The 25650-nt window shown below is 37.9% G+C and overlaps 1 protein-coding gene across 17 annotated transcripts in view; it reads left to right on the top strand.

Moving 5' to 3' along the window:
* The window catches only part of NF1 (neurofibromin 1), a 278753-nt gene extending 258255 nt beyond the window's left edge, over positions 1-20498 (top strand). For 13 of the 17 annotated variants that reach the window (XM_034943231.3, XM_034943230.3, XM_008964356.5 and 10 more), the window contains 6 exons: positions 123-223; positions 1334-1476; positions 1823-1869; positions 3338-3554; positions 10060-10113; positions 16838-20498. In XM_034943231.3, the coding sequence (XP_034799122.1) occupies positions 123-223; positions 1334-1476; positions 1823-1869; positions 3338-3554; positions 10060-10113; positions 16838-16980 (705 nt within the window). In that variant the 3' untranslated portion in view covers positions 16981-20498. The remainder of the gene's footprint in view (positions 1-122; positions 224-1333; positions 1477-1822; positions 1870-3337; positions 3555-10059; positions 10114-16837) is intronic. The other 4 variants (XM_003811980.6, XM_003811979.7, XM_055101323.2 and 1 more) reach the window with 1 other exon arrangement.
* The last annotated feature ends 5152 nt before the right edge of the window (positions 20499-25650 follow it).

Genomic DNA, 25650 nt, shown 5'->3' with positions numbered 1-25650 from the left:
TTAGGAGGCCCTTAAATATTAAAAACATGAATAGGATACAGTCTTCTACTTCTCACCCAAACAGATAACAATTCAGCCACAAAGTAAAAATGTTGTGTGTTTACTTTTTTGCATCTTGGCAGGCTACACTGGTAAAATATACCACAGATGAGTTTGATCAACGAATTCTTTATGAATACTTAGCAGAGGCCAGTGTTGTGTTTCCCAAAGTCTTTCCTGTTGTGTAAGTATCTCCTTTTGATTTTAATTCACCTTCGTGCCTGTCTTTAAGTTAAATGCTTACCCAGTAATGTGCACTGGTTGCAAAGAGGGCAAAATGAGATATTGTGATAGTGATTTTAGCTTTGAGACAGTAGGTTTAATGAGGGTTAAGATTAGTTTTGACCTATTAGATCTATTAGAAAGTTTATAAGGAAAGACTTTTAAAAAATCTGGTTGATTTATTTAAGTGGTTTATTTTGATGATCATTGCTCATTTTCCTCACTTAGAAGCAAACTATTAGACTGCTGTATCTAAATCAGCATATCTGTTTTGGTTTACTTTTTAGTAGAGCTTTTGTATTTATCCACAGCTGAGTGAAAACAAAATTGACCTTCTGTTTAGGAGGTGAATTTTTTATTCTCTCTTAAGGACTAAAAAATATTAACCTCAAAGTGTTCAAATTTAAATAGTTCAAATAAATTCTTTTCCTGATCTAGGCCTTCTATATCATGTCATTATTTTCTTTTTTTAATCTCATGTTAGAATTTTAGAGAGTTAGAACTCAGTTATTTTTATTAATGGAGTGTAGCCGGGTTAGAAATAATTTTTTTCCTAAGTTTCAGTTGGATCCTGTATTTCAATCCCTCTAAACTATTTTGCTTTCCCTATTTGATCTGACTCAGCATTTTAAAAGCACTGATTAACATTAAATTTAATTTTTTTCTTTTTGTTTTGCACAGATCCTAAATTTAGTTTTAACTTCCTAAGTGCATGTCAGTATGCAACAGATGGAAATAGTACTAAAACATGCTAAGTAGCAGACAGAGCCAACCTTGTCTTAAGCAAACATTTACCGTATATGGTTACACATGGTTATATGACACTACCAGTTGTTTGTTTTCACAATTTCTTCCCTGGTGACTAAAAACAAAAGACAAACAAAAACAGACACACACACATGTTCATTGTAGAAAATTTGGAAAATGAAGAAATGCCCCAGAAAGTAAAAAGCACTCATCTCCCTTTAATTTTGGCACATTATTCTGGGGAATGTATATTATGTTTTCCACTACATATTTTCATTTAATTTTCCTCTAAAATGTTCCTCTGTTGACTTTTTTTTTTTTTTAGGCATAATTTGTTGGACTCTAAGATCAACACCCTGTTATCATTGTGCCAAGATCCAAATTTGTTAAATCCAATCCATGGAATTGTGCAGAGTGTGGTGTACCATGAAGAATCCCCACCACAATACCAAACATCTTACCTGCAAAGTAAATAAATGTATCTGGAGAAGGATGGTTGATGAACTTGCTAACATGCGCGCTGTTGTAGAATGCACTGACTACAGAATTCTTTATAAGGGATAGACTTGTTCATACTTTTATTTCCATATTCCATTTTTTTACTCTCTCAACTGTATGTCCAATGTAACTGGTTGACAACTTTTTATGCTGAGTATATTTTAAGTAGGTTTTAGTTGCTTTGACACTCATTCTAAAAACATGTTTTCAACATGTACATAGGGTTTATATATCATCAGCTATATGACTTATTTAATATCTGTTACAATTAAAAGATATCTTGCTTGTTATAAGAGTAACATTTGATTTGTTGCAGGTTTTGGTTTTAATGGCTTGTGGCGGTTTGCAGGACCGTTTTCAAAGGTAAGAAAATATATTTTTCTCTAACTTTTGGCAAAATGAAGGTTTCTGTTCAAATTAGTATGCCTGCTTTAAGAACACACAATATGCTGAAAACCAGAAAAATAATTCACAATAAACACATGTTACTTTTATAAAAAGTTTCTCATCACAAGGTTTTTTCCAGGAGGCAGCATGGTGTTGGGGTGTGTGTATTCACTTTTACAAACAAAGTCAACTTATGATCAATTTTTCAGAAGAGTATGATAAACCTCTGTGATACTTTTCTGCCACAGTCCCTTGTGTATTTGATAATCTTAATGCACACAGTTAGATATCTTATGACTAGCAAGGAGCATTACCATGGTTAAAATCTATTTCATGAAAACATTTTTATTTCCAGCCTATTAGATTAGATTAATTTCTCTCTGGATTTGTCCTCATTTGCTCTTATTCAGTTTTTTTGTTTGTTTGTTTGTTTTGTGAGACGGAGTCTCACTCTGTCTCCAGGCTGGAGTGCAGTGGCGCAATCTTGGCTCACTGCAACCTCTGCCTCCCAGGTTCAAGCGATTCTCCTGCCTCAGTCTCCCGAGTAGCTGAGACTACAGGCATGCAGCACCACGCCCAGCTAATTTTTGTATTTTTAGTAGAAACAGGGTTTCACCATGTTGGCCAGGATGGTCTTGATCTCTTGACCTCGTGATCTGCCCACCTCGGCCTCCCAAAGTGCTGGGATTACAGGCATGAGCCACCGCACCTGGCCTCAGTTTGTTTTTTGATTGGCATTAGTTTATGTAGTGCTACATAAGATGTATATAATCATTTTCTCTGTATGTGGGCTCTCTCCAAATTGATCAAAGTTCCTTGAAGACAGGGTTTCTGTTTCTTCCTTAAACAGTTCCTGGTGCAGTGTTTTAGATACAGGGGGTGCTAAATCAATATGAATTATATAAACCTTGTTCCAGTTTTTAAGAATTGGGTATTTTATTTATTTCCTTTCACTATTACTTGAATATCTGTCGACATGCAAAGGTTGTCACTTAAAAAATGGGCCTAAAGTTACAGAAATAAGTATATCATACAGAAGTTTTTGCATTTGGATTGCCAGTAACCCTCTGAGCCCTTTACAGTGTCTAGTGAGTGGAATCTAAATGGCAGCTGGAATGATGATGCTCTGCTCATTTTCTCTGTTTTGGAAAATTGGCTAGACATCATTCCTGGTGATTGTATTGTCTCAGTATTACATTCAGTCTGTCTTGTGCATGGCTTTCAGAAAATGCAGGTTCATCTGGAAGCTTTAAGCTGAATAGAACTCCCTGTTGTAAGTCCTATGGTAGTCTATAAATATTACTCCACTCCCTTTTTTTAATGATAAGTAATACAAAGGAAGAAAAATAGTAAATTAAGTCCAAACAAAATTAATATTTTTGGCTTCAGATGGGGATTTACTTAAAAAAAAGGAACTAAAATAATTTCCTATTTTCCATTACAGCAAACACAAATTCCAGACTATGCTGAGCTTATTGTTAAGTTTCTTGATGCCTTGATTGACACGTACCTGCCTGGAATTGATGAAGAAACCAGTGAGGAATCCCTCCTGACACCCACATCTCCTTACCCTCCTGCACTGCAGAGCCAGCTTAGTATCACTGCCAACCTTAACCTTTCTAATTCCATGACCTCACTTGCAACTTCCCAGCATTCCCCAGGTCAGTAAATGTGATCTTTATATGACTTTGAGCAACAATATAAGACACCAACATTAGGAATTCCCTTGTGATCAGTTTATAGCAAATTTTGCTCCTTTTTCTTATGAGATTCACCTTACATTTCTTCTTTACCTTGTAACTGACTTGACTTTTGTTATTCTATGAAGCTTTCTACTTTCAAACAAGTTGTACATAAGACAGTAAAATGTTAAAATGTCCACATGATATTCCAAGGTTGACAAGTTTGTAGAGTTTGGGCAGGAAGAGGAACTTAAAACACATTATTCTGTAAGTGAACAGAACTATAATTTATTTACTAGATATACTAACATTGCCCTAAGGGCCTCTTTCTCTGTCTCTGATACAGCATACTATATCAAAAAAACAAGAAGAAGAAACACAAAATCTATTAGGTACCTCACTTTCCTGCTGCCAGCAATAACTCAACCATCCATAGACCATCCTGAAAATCTGGAAGTAAATAAATAATCAAACAAAAAATTCATCTCAAGAAAATAACATCTTAAAGCCCATAAGCATATATATACCAATTCATAATGCAACTTAGATTTGAATACACTGAGAAATACTAATAGCTAATAGCTCTGGTGGGACTGAGATAAACAAGGTGGGAGAAATGGCAAACCTACAGAACTCTGGACTTATTCAGTGTCATAGTGAATGGTTTCATACAACTCTGGTTGACCCAGGAGGTGCTATTCATTATAGAACTTAAACTATTGTGTGTGTTATTATGACAGTGAGTAATGAAGGAAAGCTTTTGTTATGGTTGTGTTTTCTATTTAGAAAGATATTCTTCTAAAATGGTTAAAAATAAAAGAAACTTTAGTTGTTTAAAGTTCCATTATCTGAAAAGTTCACTTATGAAACACATCATTGTATAAGGAAAAGTTACTATATATAGTTCTTTTAAGTGTTAGCATAAATTTTAAAAAAATCAAATGACATAACTAGTCTGTGATATTCAAGATCAATAAATAGAATTCCCAGTTTATGATCTCAGTTTTGCATGAACATTTCAACTTATGTAATTTTGAAGGTTCTGAAGAATTTGGCAATACCCAATTCATATTATAAACTATTATGTAATTAACTATATTCTATTAAATTCTGCTTAACAACAAAGCTTTGGTCAGCAGAGGAAACAAATTTTATTTCCACATTTGTCAGTCGCCTTACAAGTAATCCTTTTTTCCCCCAGAAGTAAGAGAAGTCTAACTTTTTTTCCCATGTAACAAGGTTTGTTTGCCCTCTGCCACTAACTCTCTAGTACAGTGTTTCTCCACGTGTGATCCCAGACCAGCAGCATCATTTGGGAGCTTGTTAGAAATGCAGATGCTGTAGTTTCACCTCAGATCTGCACAAAAAACTCCAAGTAGAGCCCAGCCAGCAGTCAGTGTGTTAATAAATACCCCAGGCGATTCTTACACACACTAGAATTGGAGAAGCACTGCCCTGGGGTCTGCTTCTGGTCTTGCCCATTATCAGCATTTCAGCTGTGAAGGCCAGGGCAAAACTTAAAATTTACTTTTTTTACAGATACTGCAGCCACTGAATTCCTTCCTGCTTCCCCACTGATAAACCTTTTAGCATTTTGGAGCTAGGGAACCATACAGGTAATTTAGTTTTAGGCTCACAATATTGTGTACACTGGGGAGACTGAGTTTTAGAAGAGCTGGGTTAACTGCTTTATACAGTTCTTATCTAGAACCAAGGCCAGGCCCTTTTGTACTACATTCATTGCCTTCCATGGCTGTTGTCTGTTTGATTATCTATCTACTTTCCCTTCTCCTTCTTTATTTCCTTGTTTTTGTTTGTTTATTGCTAATTCATTACGTCTGTCTGCCTTGCCTGAAGCCCACCAGTTCTTTTTTTTCTGTTGGACTATTTTCTGGGTTATTGAACAAAAGTTGAAAAGTTTTTAAAAGTCTGCTTCATCTTAACCAAGCTTTTGCCTTTTGGGCTACTAAACTGGTGTTAAACATGTCAAAAATGGTTAGTTTTTTTATTGACTTTTTTTTACCCAGTCTAATTATAGGGAAGTTTCTGCCTATCTTTGCCCACTAATGGAGACAATAAAATAATCTGGATGAGATAAAGAACCATTACAGGTTTCTCTGCTATTTGATTAGTTGCATATGTCCTGTGTTGATTGGCTATTTGCCAAATCATTTGCTTTGGTGAAACAGTCTTACTCTACAACCTTTTACTTAGAATTGTTTATTAAAATCAGAATAGGTTTTATGGCTTTGGTTCCAGTTTCAAACTAATGGTGTCACCTCCATTAGCTCTCCAAAGATGGTGCCTTTATTCAGGCTGGAAATCTCTGACTATACACAGAAGAGATGAGGAGGTTTAAAAGTAATAGAGTTAAGTGGTATTGTGGTGTTCAACTCTTCCTGTCACTCAGTTGTGTGTCATTGGTTTGACAGTTTATTTTACTACATGTTTTCAGAGAAAGGGTTTATCTTTTCAAAAGTAACCTTACTCTCCCACAAAACCCATTTGTATCTCTAAATTACAGGCTCATGTTCACAAAAGGATCCCAATTTATATGCCCAATCACTGAGTTTTTGTCGTTTGCTCTTACAGAATAACTCTTAATGGTAAGAGTTGATCTTTTGTTTATAATTAGGTATATTGCTTCATATCTTTAGCTCCATGTAATCTTATATCCTTATCTCTCTCTTTTTTTTTTTTTTTTTTGAGACAGAGTCTCGCTCTATCACCGAGGCTGGAGTCAGTGGTGCGATCTCGACTCACTGCAACCTCTGCCTCCCAGGTTCATGCCATTCTTCTGCCTCAGCCTCCCGAGTAGCTGGGACTACAGGCGCCCACCACCACACCTGGCTGATTTTTTGTATTTTTAGTAGAGATGGGGTTTTATGGTGTTAGCCAGGATGATCTCGATCTCCTGACCTCGTGATCCACCCACTTCAGCCTCCCAAAGTGCTGGGATTACAGGCGTGAGCCACTGCGCCCAGCCCTTTTTTTTTTTCCCCCTTTGGAGACAGTGTCTCGCTCAGTAGCCCAGACTGGAGTGCAGTGGCGCAGTCTTGGCTCACTGCAACCTCTGCCTCCTTGGTTCAAGCTATTCCCCTGCCTCAGCCTCCCTAGTAGCTGGAATTACAAGTGCACGCCACCACGCCTGGCTAATTATTGTATTTTTAGTAGAAACCCGGTTTCCCCATGTTGACCAGGCTGGTCTCGAACTCCTGACCTCAGGTGATCCACCCATCTCAGCCTCCCAAAGTGCTGGGATTACAGGCTTGAGCCACGGCACTCAGCCATCTCATTTCTTTATGGCGCTGAGTTTGCTTATATCAAAAAACCAAAAGAAAGTTGTCCAGATTCCTAACTCAGTCTGGCGTTTCAACTTTGCTGTTTAGCTGTATAGAAACCAAAACATTTCCTTATCTCCATTCCCAGCAGCCAAGTCTCAAGCAGTAGTATTTAAAGAAGTTCTCTGTCATTCCCCGATATGGAGCATAAGTTTGATTTACCATCAAATTACCCAACATCAACCTATACTTAGTCAACTGAGATTTAAACAGATAAAGGTTCCATTGCCCTATTTCAAAAAGCAAATGTTGCTGATCTGCACACATTCAGTCCTTTGCTGCAAATGTTTCATGTCAATGCAAAACTCTTCATTCTAGATCTTTGATGTTTAGCAGGATCAGCTACTGAGCTGTATTTTCTTTTGTCCAACATTTTCTACTAGCAAATCAACAAAATAAGAGATTCATGAACCTCTCCTCCTCCTCCCCCTCCTGCCCCAGCGTTAGGTCTTACTTAAATAAAACATTTGGGCAGTATTTCGTTAGTTACCAGCTTTGAGGAGAAGTGGTAGTCACTTACATAAAGCAATTGTCTCTGAAAATGCATTCTTCTTGACAAATTAGCATAGCCTAATTCTCCATCCTAAGGGGGACTGTTTTACAAGTCCACATATAAAAGTACCTAAATGGTTGTCTTCTGAATCCCTCCCTAGTAGAAATTGAATTTGGCATCAGTGGAGCCAGTGACTGTACCTGGGATTCAGTGCATATAGAATTGCATTGACTGTGACCCTTTAGGCAAATGGATGTAAGACTTTGGCTCTTAGGATTTTCCCAAACACCAATAAGAGCATCTTGAAGAGAATCCATTTACTTTATGATATATAAGGATATTTCAGGTTTGATATTATGATCCTTATTAGGTCCAGTCTAGCTGAGCTGGACATGAATTGAAGAACCAGAATTAGAACTAGAAAATGAAACCCAGGCTGAGTGCGGTGGCTCACGCCTGTAATCCTAACATTTTTGGGAGGCCGAGGCAGGTGGATTGCTTGAGACCAGCCTGGGCAACATGACGAAATCCCATCTCTACAAAAATAGAAAAATTAGCCAGGCGTAGTGGCATGCATTTGTAGTCCCAGCTACTTGGGAGGCTGGGGTGGGAGAATCACCTGAGCCGGAGAGGTCAGGGCTGTGGTGAGCTGTGATCATGCCACTGCACTCCAGTCGGGGATTGAGAACCTATCTCAAAAAAAAAAAAAAAAAAAAGAAGGAAAGAAAGAAAATGAATTAATAGGATCCATTTCCAAAGCATTAAAATTTAATATATACTTTATCAGGGTCTTCTGATATTCTTCAGAGGAGAATTGTTGTAAGTTAATTCAATAAACATTTGAATACCTGTTTTGTAGGTGTATGTTAGGTATGTATTAGAATCCTTGATCACCAGAGACTTGACGGTTTTTGCCTTGAAAGTTATTTCCTTCCGATCCATGTTGTTTAACAAATTCTAAGTGTGCACTATTTTTTTTATTTTAAATACAAGATTAATACTATAGTGCACTGTAGAAAATACCAAAATTCCAGATATTTATCCTACATATATGTATTGTTTACTATATGCAAGGGGCTCTTAGACCCCAGGGGAGCAGAGGGGCTGCCAGAGCATGATACCTGCCTTCAATATATTTCAGATCAGAACGGGCAGTAGAATGTACATAGATAACTATTTTGACCTCTATTGTGATACCTGTCATGTTGTACCTTGTACTATATAGTATTCTGATAGTTCAAAGGGACATTTGTGTGGAAGGATCATGTAATAATTATGGCAAAAGTTTTATAACACATTTTTCACCTCAAAAATGTTTTTAAACAAAACAAGTAAATTCGTGATCTATTTCTTTTTTTTTTTTTTTTTTTTTTTTTTGAGATGGAGTCTTGCTCTGTCACCCAGGATGGAGTGCAGTGGCACGATCTTAGCTCACTGCAACCTCCGCCTCCCAGGTTCAAGCAATTCTCCTGCCTCAGCCTGCTGAGTAGCTGGCACTACAGGCACCCCCTACCACGCCTGGCTAATTTTTGTATTTTTAGTGGAGACAGGGTTTCACCATATTGGCCATGCTGTTCTCGAACTCCTGACCTTGTGATCCTCCCACCTCCACCTCCCAAAGTGCTGGGAATTACAGGCATGAGCCACCGCGCCTGGCCTAAATTTTTTTTTTACTAGGAAAAAGGCTTTAACTTTTTTTTGTTTGATCAGCTCATTTTACTGTTAGTATTGGTGCGTGAATTTTTTAGAACAAAGACATACTTAGTTCATCGTTACTTTAGACTCCCTTCTTCCATTTTTATTTCTGGCCTTCGTCCAAGCCTACCAGTCATGCTCTCACTTTGCTTCTGTAATGTAGACCTTCTTCCTGAGAAGCTGGCTAGATCAGGTAGTGATCATAACATTCCTAAACCAATAGTGCTGATAGCTCTGTGTACGGAGGGATATTTCATCCAAACCATTGCTCTAAACTTAGACTTGGCTCTGAGTCAGTAATACTTCTGTTTACTAGGTTTGAAATATCTCCCTCTTAGCTGGGCACAGTGGCACATGCTTGTGGTCCCAGCTACTAGGGAGGCTGAGGTGGGAGGATTGCTTGAGCCCAAGAGTTCAAGTCTGGCCTGGGCAACATCATGAGACCCTCGTCTTTTAAAAGAAGGAAAAGAAATATCTCCCTTTTAGAAGAAACCTAAAAGTCTCTATTTTGAGGCCACTTAAGATCTCTGAAATGATTTTAATGTTTTAGAGAATTGTTTATGGTATTACCTGACCTTTTTTTCTTGATTTGTTTTCTTTTTCTTTGTTATTATCCTATGTTTAAGGGAGAAAAATAATTTTAAATTGAGCGATTTCTTGGTATAATTCTTGCTAATTTTTAAATCTAATTTTTAGCTTAATTCTTAATTTAAACTAAAATTCTTAATTTTAATATAAGTGGTAAAAAAAATACATCTACAAAGTTGTAAGTTCTATCATTTATTTACCAACTGTAATATTTAGGAAATTAATGGTCAGAATTCAATAATTAAAATCAGATTCCTTCTGAAAACCAAGGAACATTATAATTATCTAGTATCTAATTGTATTTCACCCTTTTTTTAATCTTATGAACATCACTTACTTGCTTTTTTTTCTTCCATTCTTTGTAAAGCTTCTCTGCCTTGCTCTAAATCAGCAGTTTTCATGCAGCTGTTCCCTCATCAAGGTACTCTTTATTTTCATCATCTTTGCACGAAAATACTGCTTACCCCACACTCATCCTGGGCACATAGCATGAGACTTTACTCACCGGTCCCTGTAAGCTCAGTCTGCCTTAGGCACTTTAGGAACTTGTAAAGCCACCACTTTATAAGGTCTTGGTACTTAACAGGAATTGCACGGCCAGTGTGTGGCCTGTCTTGTTTAAGGAGCTGCTAATACCCACCCTGAACAATGAAGATGCAATCCCATACCTGGACTAACAAAGGCAGGTTAATAAGAAACTCAAGAGAGAGTTAATAGAGAAAGAGCAGAATACGTGGTTTCATGAAGTTTTTTTAGCTTAGAAAATAACTTGTTTTCCCCAAATAGAAAGCCAACCCCAGTGTTTCCTCAGAAATTAAAGCTGGCTGTCTATTCAATCACCTGTGGTTAAAAAAAGGAATATGGCCAGGTGCGATGGCTCACGCCTATAATCACAGCACTTTGGGAGGCCAAGGTGGGCGGATCACTTGAGTCCAGGAGTTGAAAACCAGCCTGGGTAACGTGGCAAAACCCTCTTTCTACAAAAAATACAAAAAGCTATTCACAGGACTGAGGTGGGGAGGTTGAGGCTTTGGTGAGCTGAGATCGCGCCACCGCACTCCAGCCTGAGTGACAGAGCAATACTCTGTCTCACAAAAAAATTAAAAAAAAAAAATATATGGTCATTAGTTAGCTATAAGGACTAAGAAGAAAAAATTTGACACATTTATGTCTAATTTATAAAAGATGCCTTTTCTTTTATTCACCTGTAATTAATATACAAAAAGATTACACCTAAACAGAAAAAGAAGTGCTAGCAGTTGGTGAACGTCATTTTTAAAAATTCTTTTTTCTTTTTGAGACGGAGTCTCTCTCTGTTGCCCAGGCTGGAGTACAGTGGTGTGATCTCAGCTTACTGCAACCTCCGCCTCCCCAGTTCAAGCGATTCTCCTGCCTCAGCCTCCTGAGTAGCTGGAATTACAGGCATGTTCCACCAAGCCTGGCTAATTTTTTTTGTATTTTCAGTAGAGACGAGGTTTCACCATTTTGGCCAGGCTGGTCTCGAACTCCTGACCTCAAAGATCTGCCTGCCTTGGCCTCCCAAAATGTTGGGATTACAGGCATGAGCCACAATACCAAGCCAAAAATTCTTATAGTTACAATTTTTTATATTTAGCTCAAAATAAAAATATTTCTAAGTATATATTTAATACGCCTCCACGAATGTATTTACTGTAGCTTAAAAATAGGCTGTAGCTACCTAAGAAGATTTATTCTATTTTGTGCTTATTTATATTAGCTTCACTCATTTTACAAATTCTAGCATAAAATTAAAGTCCTAGTATTTGTTCTAAAACTCCTTTGTATCACCTGGTCTTTTACTTCAGATATTAGGAGCATCTTAATTTGTGGAGTAATTATTTCATCTGTGTGCAAAAATTCTTCACATAGATTATTTTGTCTAACAACCCTTTGAAATAGACAAGTCTGCTGTTATCCTTAATTGCCAGATTAAGAATTACAACTAAATAAGAATACTGATCCAAACAAGTCTCAAACCTAGGTCTTCTGACATGTTTAACTTCTCCTGTATGTAATAAGAGTTTTCTAATAAGTTTGCCGTATGTACATGAAATAAACTAAATGCAGAGTAAGGTAACCTACTAGTGCTCCTGCACAGGTGGCAGGAGATTTCAGTTATTATTAGTCTGTCATTTTTGTAGTATAACTTCTCACAAATTACCTAACCCATTTTTCCTTAGCTTTTCAAGAGTTAAAAGCGATTCTGTTGTTTTATTATTTCATGATACTATTATAACTGATTATTTCAGTTTGGGAAACCAAAAGTGTTTTTTAAAAATGGGTGACTAAAAAATTGTCAGGCTGGAGCTACATCACTAGTTGTAAAAATACACAAACCTTGATACCTGCCTTCAAGGAACTCATGTTCTAGCAGGGAAGATAGACACCTAACTTAAATAACAATAATGTAATCTAATCCTTTTCCCCAGCTACTCAAATTCACTGAATTTTGGCCAATAACACCTTCTAGTTAGGATTTTGTCTTTATCTGGAACCACCACAATTTATTGAAACATAGTACTGCTGATATACTGCTGTACAGAATGTCCAGCTGTTTCTGCTCTGCATGTTTGTAACTGGCTGCATGTTTGACCACAGCATATCTGTGGGGTCATTTAAGCTGGCAAATCAGGACCACAGAAGTTTTAGCTTTATTTCCTTTGTGTGGTAGCCTCTGGGTTTCTGTCAGTCACTTTGTCTGTTTGTGTCCACCAAAGGCCAGAAAGGAGAGCCAATGCTTTAGGGGCAAAAGAGATACCAGAATACAAAACTTTAAAGGGGTTTTGATGAAAAGAAGTGCAGCACCAAGGCCTTCTCACTAACTTAAAATATGGCATATAGCAATACAGGATGTGTTCTGTCTGCATTGGAGTGGTCTGTCAGATAATCTGAGAGTTTTTCCTATGGGATATTGAGGTGAAATCCTTCACCAGTTCCTAGAGAGATTTCTAGATTTAATTTTAGAGGATAAAAAGAAAGAATGCTGCCAAAATTCTTAGAAGTGAGAATTATGCTGAGAAACTTAAATGCCAGAACTAGATACTATGATCATTCTGTTTCATACTACCTTGGCTTTTTCAAGATATATTTTGGTGTAAACGTAATGCATTTTAATTGTTTTTTTTTAATGACTTTCCAAGATTTTTGTTAGTTTCTCCTTTGATCCTTACAGTAAAACATCTTTGCTGTGAAGTTGAACTTAGGAATCACAGTCACACCACATTTACCTATGTGTGATTTATACAGTTGGGTCACTAAGTAGGAAGAAAACATACATTCCAAAAACAAGAATTTAGATGAAAAATGAATTTGAGAATAGAAGTAGAATATCAACTTTTGACATAGTGTTGAAGCTTTTGGTTATGAGGGATGGGGCTGACAAGTCACTCGTACTTTTACATTTTTAATTAATGTGCTCATTAGGAAAAAAATTGGAAAATTCAGAAAAATAAAAGGAAAACGTTACCCACAATCCTATCATTCTAAGATAGATAACCACGGTTTATTAACATTTTGGTGCATTTCCTTCCAGTTTCTTTTCTTTATATACTTGAGGTCATAGTATGTCAACAACTTTATAGCTTGTTTTGTACCCTCAACATTTAACAGGAGATAAATAAGGCCTTTAAAATTATTTGAGGTTTGACGGTTATTTGCTTCACAAAACAGAAAGTGGAATGTTCTTAGCACTTTTTTGAAGATACCTTCACCCTAGTGACTTCATCTACATTACTACAATTTATGTAATTGTAATTCTCAGGAATAACACTGTGCCCAAACAGAAGCATTGCCACCCATGTCATGACTGTTTTCCTCTCAGAGTAGGCCATGGTCTAGTAGTAGCAAGACACACAAGAACGAGCCCCAGGGTAGCAGATTGCTGGCAGAGAGTCATAGGGCCTTCCTAGTGGTCATCCATGCTTCATGCCCCTCCTGCATGCGGGCCAGCTCCAAGTTGTTTCAAACCTTTGTCGTTTTAAGGTCCTAGTTTTGCCTGAATCTTATTTTCTATTAAAGAAACAACTCAGAATTACTGGACTTGAAACTTGTAGGCCAAATGCAAATTTAAGGAAATGGAAGGTCAAATACGCTGACAAATTCATAATTTTAAGTGGAGGATGCCAAAGGGAAAAAAAAAAAGTTCTATCTTTTCAACTAAAAATATTATACCACTCTCTGGAGATCAGGGATTGCATGCTTTGGGGCTCTGAATTACAGGTATCTAGCTATCACATTTTAAAATGGAAGCATTCAGTTCATTCAGTATTAATTGAAAATAATTTTTCAATGTATTGAAAAAATAACTAGATTTTACAGGAAAACAAAAATGAATAATAATGATCTTTACCCTTCTAAGTGCCTTTACTTAGTAGAGGAAGATGGATGTACAAGTTGTAGAATCATAGGCAAGTTAATTTAAAAGCAAGGAAGGAAAAAGTAGTTCTGGCAAGAGACAGAATAATGCATCATGAAGGAAAAGGATATGAGAAAAAAAAATATGGGTTGAATTTTATCTTGTAGAGATAGGCAAGACAATTAAAAGAGCCTACACAAACATACATCCCAAAGAAGCTCAAGGCACATTCCAGAGATCATGAGCAGCTTTCTTTCAGTTTTGTTATTTCTTTTGTAAATAGCTCTGGAGAGGATGCAAATAAATATACAGAAGAGAATTTAAATAGACCAGAATTCTGTTACCCAGAGAAAAGTTCCATGAATGTTGCTAGTCATCTTTCTATGCATATGATTAGATTAGATTAGATTAGAACATGACTAGCCTTAAAAAATTTAATAAGGGTTTTAAAAAAGATTTGAATAGAACAGATTTTCAGTGGTGGTTCAGCTATGCTCACCTCCTGGAGAAATGTCGCTGATGTTTTTCCTTGCACTCATATGCCTGATGCAGTGCACATGTTCATAAACAGTCACTGACAAATGCCCATGTTCCTTTGACAGCAGTTCAGATTTTCAAGACAGCAAATCTCTGTTGAGCACGTGTAAACCAGGCCACGTGCTTACAGATGCCTGATACTCTTGAGTCGAATTCAGAGCTGAATCCAAATGAAAGATGAGTGGCTCCTAGAGGGAGGTCATCCCAAGTTCATTTCCTGTTCATGAGCCAACAAATAACTAACTGGATAGATCTATGTACATTTTCTGTAACATAATGAATACTTCTTGACTTGAAATATTACTTTTTGTCCAAAAATGGAAATTTTTCCATTCTAAGATTTAAAATTTCAATATATAAAGAAGAATAAAGTACAAATTAGCTGAAATCTTGCCATACAGAGGTAAAATATATTTTTTAGTCCTTTGGCTTCTGACAGAGATAAAATATTTTGGCAGATGTTTATCCAGCCCTACGCCCTCTCCCCGCAGTGTGTGGGTGTTTTTTTCCTACTCCAAAAATTGTGGTCATCTTTTTGTATCAGTAAATATCAATCGGTAATGTACATTTTGATACAAATTACTAAAACGTTCTGCAGCTGTTTGCTTTCCCACCAAAACTTATGCCAGCAGTAAGTATAATCAGTCTAATTTTGGGGGTAAATTTTATTGATGTTTAACAGAAAAGTTCACAAATTGCAAGTTTTCAGCTTAGTGAACTTTTAAAATGTAAACACACTTGAAAATCCATCATCTACATCAAGAAACAGAACATTACCAGCATCCCAAGAAGCCATCCTCATGTCCCCTTAGTCACTACTTCCGCAGGGGTGACCACAGTCCTGTTACCCAATTTGTAATCTTTCCTAATGTGATAGATAAAAATAAAAATCTTATTTTAGTTTCTGGTTACTTTTCTGAAGTTACTGCTTAGATTATTTATAATATTAATTGGGGTGGGGTGCAGTGGCTCATGCTTGTAATCCCAGAACTTTGAGAGGCCAAGATGGAAGGATTGCTTGAGACCAGGAGTTCAAGACCAGCCTTGGCAACATAGTGAGACTCTATCTCTAGACAGAATTTTAAAATTAGCTGGGCATGGTGGCATGCACCTGTAGTCCTAGCTGTTTGGGAGGCTGAGGCGAGAGGATAGCTTGAGCCTGGAAGTTCAAGGTTATAGTGAGCCATGATCACACCACTGCACTGCAGCCTGTGCAACAGGGCAAGACCCTGTCTCTAAATAAATAATCAATCATTGTTAGGCCCAGGTTTTGGAGGTTTAATCTCCTCCTCAAGAGAAATAAATGGCATCTGTTTAAGGTTGCAGAATGTGAAATGACTTGGCATAGCTGAAAAGAAGCAAAGATTCTACAGTATGACCTTTGTGATATATTATTTTCTCAATAAATAGTTTCTTTGGGATAGGCACTGTGATTAAAAAAATAAAAGCGTCTTGAGTTTTCTTTGAAGTGACAAATTTGCTGGAAAGATCAGTACTTTCTGCTGCTGGAGAGTATATTCTGTTTATAAACATGAATGAGGATGTGAATAAGGCTAGAAGATGACCTCTGCTGGAAGTTTCTGGTATGATTTGGAGGAAGGAGCACTAGTCTTCCCTGGGGGCTGCTAGCCTTTCATTTAGTTCAAGCCTGCCAGCCTCTAGCTTTTCCTTGCAACTTGTCTTTTCATTTTTCTTCTGCTATTTTCTGCTATGATAGCAAACTTTGCATAACAAAATGTGAAGTTTTCCATGTGACATTAACTTAGTAAACATTTTAGCAATTGACTATTAAAATGAAATGTGCATAAACAATTTGCCAGGTTGTATCTTATCACAAATATAGTCATGTGCTGCATAACAACATTGCAGTCAACAACAGAACACATATAGACAGTGGTCCCGAAAGATTATAATACTGTATTTTTACTGTACCTTTTCTGTGTTAGATATACAAATAGTTAGCATTGTGTTACAACTACATAAAGTACACAATATGGTAACCTGCTGTACAGGTTTGTAGCCTGGGAGAAACAGGCTATACCATATAGCCTTGGTGTGTAGTAGGCTATGCTATCTAAGTTCATGTAAGTACACTCCACAATATTTGCACAGACAAAATCACCTAATGATCGTTTCCTAGAATGTGTCCCCGTTGTTAAGCGACACATGACTGCAATGAAATTCAGTCCTGGAAGGAAAAGAAGAAGTAACTGGCTGTTCTCTTTTTGTCCAGGAATCGACAAGGAGAACGTTGAACTCTCCCCTACCACTGGCCACTGTAACAGTGGACGAACTCGCCACGGATCCGCAAGCCAAGTGCAGAAGCAAAGAAGCGCTGGCAGTTTCAAACGTAATAGCATTAAGAAGATCGTGTGAAGCTTGCTTGCTTTCTTTTTTAAAATCAACTTAACATGGGCTCTTCACTAGTGACCCCTTCCCTGTCCTTGCCCTTTCCCCCCATGTTGTAATGCTGCACTTCCTGTTTTATAATGAACCCATCCGGTTTGCCATGTTGCCAGATGATCAACTCTTCGAAGCCTTGCCTAAATTTAATGCTGCCTTTTCTTTAACTTTTTTTCTTCTACTTTTGGCGTGTATCTGGTATATGTAAGTGTTCAGAACAACTGCAAAGAAAGTGGGAGGTCAGGAAACTTTTAACTGAGAACATCTCAATTGTAAGAGAGGATGAATTCTTGAATACTGCTACTACTGGCCAGCGATGAAAGCCATTTGCACAGAGCTCTGCCTTCTGTGGTTTTCCCTTCTTCATCCTACAGAGTAAAGTGTTAGTCCTATTTATACATTTTTCAAGATACAAGTTTATGAGAGAAATAATATTATAACCCCAGTATGTTTAATCTTTTAGCTGTGGACTTTTTTTTTAACCTTACAAAACTGAAAGAACCATAGAGGTCAAGCCTCAGTGACTTGACACCATAAAGCCACAGACAAGGTACTTGGGGGGGAGGGCAGGGAAATTTCATATTTTATAGTGGATTCTTAAGAAATACTAACACTTGAGTATTAGCAATAATTACAGGAAAATAAGTGCGACCACATATATCTTAACATTACTGAATTAAAACTATGGCTTCTAAGTCCTTATCCAAACTCAGTCATCCAAACTAGTTTATTTTTTTCTCCAGTTGATTATCTTTTAATTTTTAATTTTGCTAAAGGTGGTTTTTTTGTGTTTTGTTTTTTGTAAACCAAAACTATACTAAGTATAGTAATTATATATATATATTTTTTTTTTCCCCTCCCCCTCTTCTTTCCTAACTAATTCTGAGCAGGGTAATCAGTGAACAAAGTGTTGAAAATTGTTCCCAGAAGGTAATTTTCATAGATGTTTGCATTAGCTCCATAGCAAAATGGAATGGTACGTGACATTTAGGGTAGCTGATATTTTTATTTTGTTAAATAATTTCCAAGAATAGACTATGGTGTATATTATAAATTTCTTTGATAAGATGTATTTTGAATGTCTTTTAATCTTCCTCCTCCTCTCCAAAAAAATCAGAAACCTCTTTAAGAAAACATGTAGGTTATATATGCTAGAATTGCATTTAATCACTGTGAAAAGACTGGTCAGCCTGCATTAGTATGACAGTAGGGGGGCTGTTAGAGTTGCTGCTATACTGGTGGTATGGATTATCATGGCATTGGAATTTTCATAGTAATGCAGATCCAATTTCTTTGTGGTACCTGCAGTTTACAAAATAATTTGACTTCAGTGAGCATATTGGTATCTGGATGTTCCAATTTAGAACTAAACCATATTTATTACAAAAAGATATTAATCCCTCTACTCCCAGGTTCCCTTTATATGTTAAGATATAATGGCTTTGAGAGGGGGAAAACATAAACCTAGGGGAGAGGGGAGTTTCCTGTAGTGCTGTTTCATTAGAGGATTTCAGTAAATTAAATTCCACAGCTAATTCAATAAATAATGGTACATTTAAGTGTTCTGATTTTAATAATATATTTCACATTTATCCACACAGTAACAATGTAATATGTTAATGTAAATAAAATTGGTTTTGATACTCAGAAATAACAAGAATTTAATTTTTTAAATTTGTTTACAGTCCTGGGAAAAGTAAGAATTATTTGCCAAAATAAGAGGAAAGAAAACCTTAGTATTATTAATGAGTTTACCATAGAATTGTTGGAAATACTGAAGACAGGTGCAATTTACTAAACTTTTGTTTTTAAACTATTGTAGAGGCTGCATTAGAAGAAAATGTTTATAATGACAGAGCAACTATGACTATATTAAAAAGCTGAAATTAGAACTGTGTTTAGAAATAGATCAGTAACCCAGTGCCAAGGATGCCAAGCTGCCACCATGGTCTTGGCTCTCCCACAACCCAGTGTTTCTGGGGTAAGTTTCACAGTTTCTAGGCCCTGGAATAGCAGGCAGTGTAAGCCTTTGATAACTTTAGTTCGATGTTTTTCTTGTTTTTGTTTGTTGGTTTGGTGCATATGATAGTGGGTGTTATGCTATTTTGCTCTTCCCATCAAAATAAAGAAACTTCCAGAGGTTTACTGTTAAAAATACTGATATTTCCATAAACGAGTTTACCAAGGTGTAGTATTTCATACCGCCTGAAATGATCAGCATTGGCACAAATCAAAATTGAGCCGCCTTTGAAATGCAAAAATACCTTTGACTAGTAAGTACATCCTAGGAGTTTGAAAACTTAACTAAGGTTGAAAATTTACCTTGTTTAAAGAACTTCTGACTTTTGAGGAAAATCTAGCTTTCCAAGTAACTAAAATGTACATGAGATAAACCTCTCACCACTATGTGTCCCTTGAGAAATGCAACACTTTTTTAGTCTTCATACTTGTAATCTATAAAAGAAATTCTGAAGTTTAGACCAAGTTGCCCATTTTTGCGTAATTGACATAAGTTCTGTTAAAAATATTATAAGTAATTCGTTTCGGTTTGTAGATGTTTCCCCTGACTTGTTAAAGAGGAAACCAGGAACTCAGTCATGTTTTTGTCCTGGATAATCTACCTGTTATGCCAGTACTCCCATCCGAGGGGCATGCCCTTAGTTGCCCAGATGGAGATGCAGTTCAGTAGATTTGGGGCAAAGTGGCTACAGCTCTGTCTTCCATTCACTCAACACCTGTTCATGACTGAGCCAGGTGCCCAGGACACATCCTAAACAGTCAGCTTCTATCCTGTGTCCTAGTCGGGGAGACAGAGTGCCAGCCAGCAACCCTCCCAGGTTTGTAGGTTTTAGGGGTTTTCAGTTTTGTTTGGGTTTTTTGTTTTTTGTTTTTGTTTCTACATCCTTCCCCGACTCCCAGGCATAATGAGGCATGTCTTACTCAATGTTATGCAATGGATTTAGGCAAAAATTCATTCTTAGTGTCAGCCACACAATTTTTTTTAATGCAGTATATTCACCTGTAAATAGTTTGTGTAAAATTTGACAAAAAAAGTATATTTACTATACTGTAAATATATGTGATGATATATTGTATTATTTTGCTTTTTTGTAAAGCAGTTAGTTGCTGCACATGGATAACAACAAAAATTTGATTATTCTCGTGTTAGTATTGTTAACTTCTTTTTGCGACTGCGTTACATCATTTAAAGAAAATGCTGTGTATTGTAAACTTAAATTGTATATGATAACTTACTGTCCTTTCCATCCGGGCCTAAACTTTGGCAGTTCCTTTGTCTACAACCTTGTTAATACTGTAAACAGTTGTACGCCAGCAGGAAAAATACTGCCCAACAGACAAAATCGATCATTGTAGGGGAAAATCATAGAAATCCATTTCAGATCTTTATTGTTCCTCACCCCATTTTCCTCCTTGTGTATGTACTTCCCCCACCCCCCTTTTTTTAAGTAAAATGTAAATTCAATCTGCTCTAAGATATGAGGAGTTATTTAATTTCTTCAGATGTATCGAGCTCTGTTTTCTTTCCCCGAGTCCTCCCAATCTTTTGAAACATTAAGGCCATTTTCCTTAAGGATGTTTTTGGCTCTCCTACTCCCCATGAGAAAGATCTTTCCATTTCCAGAACTTCTCCACACTAAAAGTGAAATATTTTTGTGAAATGCTTTTTTAGGGCCTGCCAAACTCAGGTGAGTCTGTTCTCTGGGATAAGCTGGCTTCTCTTAAAATGAAGCCAGTCAGAAATGTCAGGGCATCCCAAGATTGACCAGTCAGAGGGCAGTTCTCTCCAACTTTTCAGCTTTCCCGCTATAGAATCTTCTGTGACACTACATGTGTATACAATGTAAACCACCTCCCCTGGCTCAGCTGCCCCGTGTTACTATTTTACTTACTTGATTATGTGGGTTGCCTCCCCCAATCAGTGGAGAAAGAACACAGCCCAGACCCAGTGGACAGGACAGAGCTATCCTCAGAAGGGTAACAGTGTCTGATATTGAACAAAGGACTAAAAAAGACCAGGTGATAGATACCTGCAGGTCTGAGGCAAGTACTTGTCTGTTTATGGGCAGGCCTGGAAAGCAGGGGTACCTCACCTGGAGAGCTTGCTTTACACTGGTCCCCATCCTAATCCCCCAAGGTAAAGGCAAACTCTCCAAGGATGGGCTGTTGGGAGAAAGAGTGTGTGTTTAAACTTCTTAAGCGATTTTACGGAGCACTCAGTGGTTTAAAGACCATTGGAGTAGAGAACTGAAAACTCAAATACTGCAAATAGCTGCCTTTTCCCTGTAACCTAAAGCATCTTAGTCCAAACTAGGGGATGTTTTTAGGATAGTGACCCTCTAGATCAGAGCTCTCCCTTCCTGGACAACAAGCTCCCTGAGGACGTGGGCCACGTAGTACATCTTGTATGGGCCTCTCTGCCTGTTCTTTGCTTTGCTTTCTGGGACACCCTTAGGCTAGTCTAGCAATTCTGAACTGCCTGGCTTGAAGAGTTGATTCCCATGGGATGTTGAGGAGGGGCCAGAGGTTCTGGAAGAATAGTAAAAAACCTACAACCAAGTGGTAGCATCTCAGTATTCCTCTTCCACAAAGTAGCCCATCCCCCCCTCCCCCCCCATCACCAAGGGAAGCCCCTAGTGGTGGCAGGCATCTTGGGAATTTACCTTCATTACTAATTCTCCCTTGTCTACCAGTAGCACTTCTTAACCTGCCCACTGCCCATCAGAACAGCCTCCGACAAAGCTGCATCCAAATTCTTTAAAGGGCAATTCATTGCCCCAAGTAATCTGCCAAACCTGTCTTCATTTGGAAATCAGTCTTCATATTCAGGTGAGTTCCACTTAAGACCCTTTTAGCTGCCAATTTAAAAGAAGCCCTTTTGCAATGTTGATTATGTTTCTATAATTATTAGAACCAGCCGGGCGCGGTGGCTCACGCGTGTAATCCCAACACTGGAAGGCCAAGGCAGGCGGATCACTTGAAGTCGGGAGTTTGGGAAACATGGTGAAACCCCATCTCTACTAAAAATACAAAAATTAGCCGGGCATGGTGGCTTACGCCTATAGTCCCAGCTACCAGGAGGCTGAAGCAAGAGAATCACTTGAACCCGGGAGGTGGAGGTTTCAGTGAGCTGAGATTGCACCTCTGCACTACAGCCTGGGAGGTAGAGCCAGACATTGTCTTAAAAAAAAAAAAAAAAAATAGAACCATACTACAGCAGCATAGTCACTGTTGGTTTGAATCTCTCACATTTTGTTCTTTTAGAAGTGCTGCCTAATCATAAGTTTCATAAAGTAATGTGGAGTTATAATTTTAATCAGTTGGTTTGGCTTTTTTAAAAAATTATCTTCTAAAAATCGGTTTATACTGTGTGTGTACATACATACTACATATGCATATGTGGATGTGTATTTCAGGTTTCCAAAACAGCTTGATACATTTTACCTACATTGGGCCAAATTATTTTGTCTTTTTAAATTTTCTCAAAAAGGTCATATTGCAAAATTATTCTAGGTCCTTTACTATGTCTTTATGCTGACAGTCAAGCTAATAGTGATCAAGAGCATTATGCTTCTGGGGTTACAAGGTTCAGAACTTGCCCCATTGGCCACTTCCTCTATATAAAATAAGACAGTCACATTGGAATCTTAATAGGGCCCTTTCCTGCTCAGAAGTTCAGAAAGCATTGCCTAAATTAATATTTTTAAGGGAAGAAAATGTTGACAGATGCAACCTTAGCTGATTGTTCAAAAAAAAATTTTCCTTTGGTTATAATTGTAAATACAAAAGAAGAAAGCTTGGCCTTTGTCCTCTATGACCTCATGACTTAGTGGGGAAAACAGCCACACAAACAATGACCACAGTGTCCCAAGGTGTGGGTGGGGTTTTTAGAGGGTCATGGAGTGACTGGCATGGTTGGCAACTGAGGAGGTGGGTCCTAAAGAATGACCAAGAAGTTTGTCCAGGTTGATATGTGTCCAGTGAGCAGTTGAAAATAGGGTTTTGGAGTATTTAATGGACAGAAGGTAATCAAGTCCTTTAAGAGACTGGCCCAGAGACGGATCACGAGGTCAGGAGATCGAGACCATCCTGGCTAACACGGTGAAACCCCGTCTCTACTAAAAATACAAAAAATTAGCCAGGCATTGTGGTGGGCGCCTGTAGTCCCAGCTACACGGGAGGCTGAGGCAGGAGAATGGCATGAACCTGGGAGGCGGAGCTTGCAGTGAGTGAGATCGCGCCACTGCACTCCAGCCTGGGTGACAGAGCGAGACTCCATCTCAAAAAAAAAAAAAAAAAAAAAGAGACTGGCCCAGAGAGGGCAAGTAGCAGATAAGTGTTTAGGCAGAAAGCAGCACACCACAGGAGATTGGCTTCTCGTGTTATTTTTCTCCATTCTTTTGTCCCACGTTGGGGAATGCAGCTTAATTTTCTACATTTACAAAGTATATGGGCCAGGCGCAGTGGCTTACGCCTGTAATCCCAACACTTTGGGAGGCCGAGGTGGGCAGATTACCTGAGGTCAGGAGTTGGAGACCAGCCTGACCAACATGGAGAAACCCCATTTCTACTGAAAATACAAAATTAGCTGGACATGGTGGCACATGCCTGTAATCCCAGCTACTCGGGAGGCTGAGGCAGGAGAATCGCTTTAACTGGGAAGCAATGGTTGCAGTGAGCCGAGATTGCGCCATTGCACTCCAGCCTGGGCAATAAGAGCGAAACTCTGTCTCAAGAAAAAATAAAAACAAAAAATACATGAAGATATGCCTTAGCCCCAGATCACAAAAATAGCAACACTTTTTCTATCCTGGCAAGTATAAATGTTTTGAGTCTGGCCCAAAGTTGAAGTAGAAAGAAATTGATGGTAAAGAGATACTTTCTTTGCAATTTGGTAATTTGTGAATGGAAGGCAGAAAGGAATTAGGCGATCTGTGCCTTCATTAAAAAAGACTCCACAAATACCACCCTTACTCATATCTAGGATTCTACAGGAGACAAAAATTCATTATCAAAATACGAAGTCTTTTTGAATGTGCAGCAGTCATTCAGCAAAACATTTTCTGGGTGCCTTGTTGTCACTCAATTTGAGCACCAGCACCTCTTGGAAATGCTTTCTGATCTCCCATTGGCTGAGAGCCCTTCTCTTGCTTCTGTGACAGCTTCTCTATACAACAACTTGGTAATCATCAACTATCTTCCCATGTCCCTGGTTAGGATTATGAGCCTCCCAGTGTAGGGAACATGCTTTGTTCAAAGGTGCTCAATAGATAGTTGTTGAATAACACTGAAGGCTTTATGTTATAAAGAACTATATAAATAGAATGGGAAAATTCCCATACACAATAGCAACCCCAACGCAAAATCCCTAACAAAATAGAGGTGACCTGTGTAATAAAGACCTATTGAAAATTCTAGTCCAGACTTTGAGATTTCACAGATCAGTAAAATTTCCAAAATACATTTCATCAACTTATGCATTTAGAAACAAGAAAAAAATATATCTAACATAGTTTTTTTTGTAAAACGCCATTTCAACTCTGAGTAGTGGGGGAGGGAATCACAGGATAAAGTACAGTTCTTTAAAAGAAATTAGTTTTGCTTTATAAAAGTCACTATGTTGTCCTTAATTTTCTCTCATTGCTGCTTATTTTTCTCCACACAGCACTGCTCAGCACGCAGGCATGTGAGGGAGCTGGGCTTAAAGGAGACTCCAGCAAATGGAGAGACAGACCACAGTCCTGGGTTGGAAAGCTGAATATCATTGAATGCCAGATCTTTCAAAATAAATGAACTGGCTTAATACAATTCTGATCAAGATGCCAACAAGAAGAGAGTGTATCCAGACAAAATGATCTTTGGAAAATATTCTTCACCTTGTGGAATAAACAGGAAAGCATGGCTAACAACGGGTTGTCGAAAACTTCCTTATTAGGTAGTAAAACAAATTTTTAAATGCTTAAATACTAATGGTAATTAGAGTAAATATAAAGTGGAACAGGCTAGAAGGTCCAGATTATGCTTTGATTTTTTTATTTAAAAAGAAAAGCATGAGTAACTCCCAAAGTGTATTGGCTTCAAAGCCACAAAAGCTTATTTCTCACCTCTGCTACATGTCCATCACCCGTTATCAGGAGGCTCTGCTCACCCTGATGTCTTGGGACTCCAGAGTGAGTGATCAGCCATCTCTGATCACTCACTCATTTGATCTACAAATGGCTAGCCATCATGCCAGAGGGAAGGAGCTCAGGCTATACTGTCCAGCCGCTGTGAAGATGGAAATGTTCTGCTGGAAGCTGAAACAGAGGGGTCCCATTTTCATTTGTCACATTAGCAAAGATGTACTTAACTAATATTGGTGCCAGTCCAGAAAGTGAGTTCTTCCTGCACTTGGCCTCATCTTTCTGTATTACCAGTTCCATATCTGCACTGTCCAGGACAGTGGCCACTAGCCACATGTGGCCATTGAACACTTGAAATGTGGTTAGTGAGAATGGGGAACTAAACTTTTATATTAAATAAATGTGAATAGTTACATGTGGCTACTGGCTGCTAGATTGGACACAGCAGCATCTGGAAGCTCTTGCATCAGCAATTAAAGGCTTGAGGACAGATGTACAGTCA

Source organism: Pan paniscus, chromosome 19 (genome assembly GCF_029289425.2).
Source record: "Pan paniscus chromosome 19, NHGRI_mPanPan1-v2.0_pri, whole genome shotgun sequence".
Lineage (NCBI taxonomy): Eukaryota > Metazoa > Chordata > Mammalia > Primates > Hominidae > Pan > Pan paniscus.
The sequence above is the reverse complement of the archived record's forward strand: the minus strand, read 5'-3'. Positions and strand labels throughout refer to the sequence as shown.